Here is a 2,987-nt window from a genome sequence, read left to right on the forward strand (position 1 = left end):
TTTAAAAAATCTTCTAATTGTTTGTGTCCAATGATAAGTTGGATCTAAGCTGTCAGTCACACTAACAAATCAGGAATATGTAAGATCTGATTTGGACTGCTCACTGGGGTAAAATCAATCAAGATGGTGCCAAAAAAACATTTAGGATTCAAAGGTTCCATATACTAACTTTTGCCTAAAATAGACGCACTTTGTTCCATCACTCCATGCATCTACAATTAGATCAGGAGACGTCTACTTGTTGAACAAAGCCAATATCCTAGTAAGGCAGATGGCCTGGATCGTGACAAGCAGCACAACAGTTAACCAAGGGCCTGTTTGGATTGAAGCCGACGCTTGCCCCGCCGAAAATTTGGCGTTGACCCTGTCCCCACGCAGTCGTTTGAATGGATGCCAATAGTTGGCTTATCCACGCCCTCACATCCACATCAGTTCAAATCCACACCCACACTGGACGAAATCACCAGCGACCGATTCCTCCGTCAAAAAATTGGCTCGCCTAAAGTTTGGCGGGACAGACATGGGCCAAAACCAAACAGCCCTCAAATGACAATCAAACACCAAAATCCATGGAAGGTCTATGACTATCGTGTAAGGGGCATCAATCATTCACTTGATTAGAAAAATGGAAGAAGACAAAATGGGAATATAAATATAATGAGACTCCAATTCAATGCTGTAAATATGTGACCGACGATATAAAACCAAATCAAATATTTTTATTGCAAGACAATATAAGAGAAACTGAAGTTCTCTGATATCACACGACGCTGTTTCAACCGAACCAAACGAACAATTCAAACAAATCAAATAAGAAGTAAATAAGTTTCTCAAAGTTCGCTACACAGCCCATCATCCTCTCTTCTACCCTCTGTGCTTTTGTCTGAGATCGTGGACACTAGCACAAGGCTAAAGAAGATCACTGTTCTCCTCAGTAGAAGATCTGCGAGCCTCGGTATTCAACAATTCACTTCCGAATGCTTGGTCCCATATGGAAGGTATCCATTTCAAAGGTGCTGGGCACTTGTTTGAGCCAAGCGTACTGTCCATCCCCACCTGCAGGCACAGCTCTGGCACCTGCAATTACGCCGAAAACACCATTTCAGTTACTGAAAATTCAGCATCCATGTCTTACCTGAACTTTGAGCTATGTGAAATGATTTCAGTGACTGCAAATAGATAAAAACAAACAGTAGCATAGCTCGAGAAGGGAGGCGCGACGCACCGTAGTAAGAGCAATCTCTTCCTTCAGCCTGGCAGTAGGGGGGACCCATGACATCGAGCAACGCGCAGGGCGTCGTCGCGGTGAAGCAGTGCAGGTTTCCTCCGTCCTCCGGGTACAGCACCACCGTCTCCGACGAGGCGTCCAAGACGGCATCCGTGTTCAGCTTCGCCAGACGAGCACCTGTGTTCAAGTTCAGAGGGAAGTCAATATTAGGAGATCATCGACTGTGATCAGCAAGCTTATGAGATGTGAATTTTTTTTTTGCATGGTTTGTGCAGATGCTTCGAAGCTAACCATTTGACATTCTCGTGGCCTGGTTGCCAGCAGGAGCCTTAACCCAGTCATACGACCGGATGTGCATGGAGCCAAAAAGGATCTTGCTGAAGACCGTCATCCCAGGGTGGTCATGGAGTGGGATGACGGCAGACTGTGGCAAGCAGAAGACGCCGAACTGCAAAATGCTCAATTCGATTCGATCAATTGGAGTCAACAAGAACTGTCAAAATTTGTAAGTTTCAACTACGATAGAATGCGAAAAGCTTAATTATATACCGAGAGCCGGGGAGAATCAGCGAAGTGCAGATAGGTCACTTTAGGGCGACCTTGCGGATTAGCTCTCAAGTACGGCATGGTTGCATCAAGGCCAACATCCTGCAGCGTCAGGCCATCTGCATGCATAAGGATATATAAACTTGTAAATGATAGAGATCAGTGTATATCTTGCATGCCAAATTGAATCTAGTGAAACTCCCTGAATCTGCAATGAGATTGTGATCAACAGTGGTAGCCTCTGTGTATCCGTTTCCGATATGGCGATATATCAGAACAATAAAAAATCAAGTAAATACTATGAATTATTAGATACGAATATACGATGCCATAGACACAATGGTTCATGCATGCGTATAGTCCATGCACAAATGCAGTTCACAGCACAAAGATCTATCAACCATGAGGTCAGGGCCAACGCGGTAAGACTAACCCCAAGGGATTCCGTTCAGGGGTCAGATTCTCGTCGTGAAGGGATTTTCGTTTCCTTCAGCGTTCCAACGGTTTCTCTTCACAGTTTTCGTCATGACGGGATTCTCAAGGTCATTCATTTCAAGATAGGATTCTCTCTTCTTTCCCTTCGCGATTCTTCTTGAAGGAAAGCTGTTGGAGATGAAAGAAAATAAAGGGGATGGAAACAGGGAAAGGAATCGGGAAGGGAATGAAATGAAGGGAATATGGTTGAAGATGATCTTAGCTGGGTGCAGTACCCCATGGTGCAACTAGGTTGGGATGCCACAGTGGCTTTGAAACGGTAGCTTGCAGGTTGTCAGTGGCGCTTCTGCAGGCTGCGGGTGCTTCGTGCAGAAAGGGATCAGAAAAGCAAGCGGTGTATGGGAAGGAAAGCAACACGTGGGGGAGGATGACAGAGTGGCAGGAGTGAGGGGTAGAAAGGTACTGTATGTGTGGCTTGGGTTGGAAGATGTTAGCATCATCCTATATGTATACCTACGTGGAGTGCAACTTTCTTTGAGACCACCATTGGTGACCGCCTGTATTAGGCCTGTCCTGAATGCATTTGAAGGACACATGCCAAAAGATAAACGTGCATGTTCAGAAACCATCGCCCTCCACTGGGGAGAAGGAGAACAACCCAGCACAGCAGAAACATGCAGAACGTCACTCTTGGACTCGTGCAGTATTTATTCAGGTCATCGTGTGGGCCCCACTTCCGTCCTTTTCCCGCCTTCCGGTGTTCACACGACTGGGTGGG

The 2,987-nt window shown here is 45.8% G+C and overlaps 1 protein-coding gene across 1 annotated transcript; it reads right to left on the bottom strand.

Moving 5' to 3' along the window:
• Positions 1-831: 831 nt before the first annotated feature.
• Positions 832-2,756, bottom strand: LOC133904406 (plant cysteine oxidase 1-like). Its single transcript, XM_062345911.1, has 5 exons — positions 2,723-2,756; positions 1,778-1,893; positions 1,520-1,676; positions 1,226-1,405; positions 832-1,077 (listed from the first exon to the last, which is right to left on the bottom strand). The coding sequence occupies exons 1-5, from the start codon at positions 2,754-2,756 to the stop codon at positions 968-970; spliced, it is 597 nt and encodes a 198-aa protein (XP_062201895.1). The 3' UTR covers positions 832-967.
• Positions 2,757-2,987: the final 231 nt, after the last annotated feature.

Source organism: Phragmites australis, chromosome 2 (genome assembly GCF_958298935.1).
Source record: "Phragmites australis chromosome 2, lpPhrAust1.1, whole genome shotgun sequence".
Taxonomy (NCBI): Eukaryota; Viridiplantae; Streptophyta; class Magnoliopsida; order Poales; family Poaceae; genus Phragmites; species Phragmites australis.

Bases quoted from the DNA above. Each gene is read 5' to 3' on its own strand.
- LOC133904406 (XM_062345911.1), bottom strand. From the start codon at position 2,756: ATGGTGGTCTCAAAGAAAGTTGCACTCCACGTAG. The intron at 1,677-1,777 runs GTATATAATTAA...AGCATTTTGCAG, and splicing joins CTGATTCTCCCCGGCTCTCG to TTCGGCGTCTTCTGCTTGCC. The intron at 1,078-1,225 runs GTGCGTCGCGCC...GCGTAATTGCAG, and splicing joins AAGAGATTGCTCTTACTACG to GTGCCAGAGCTGTGCCTGCA.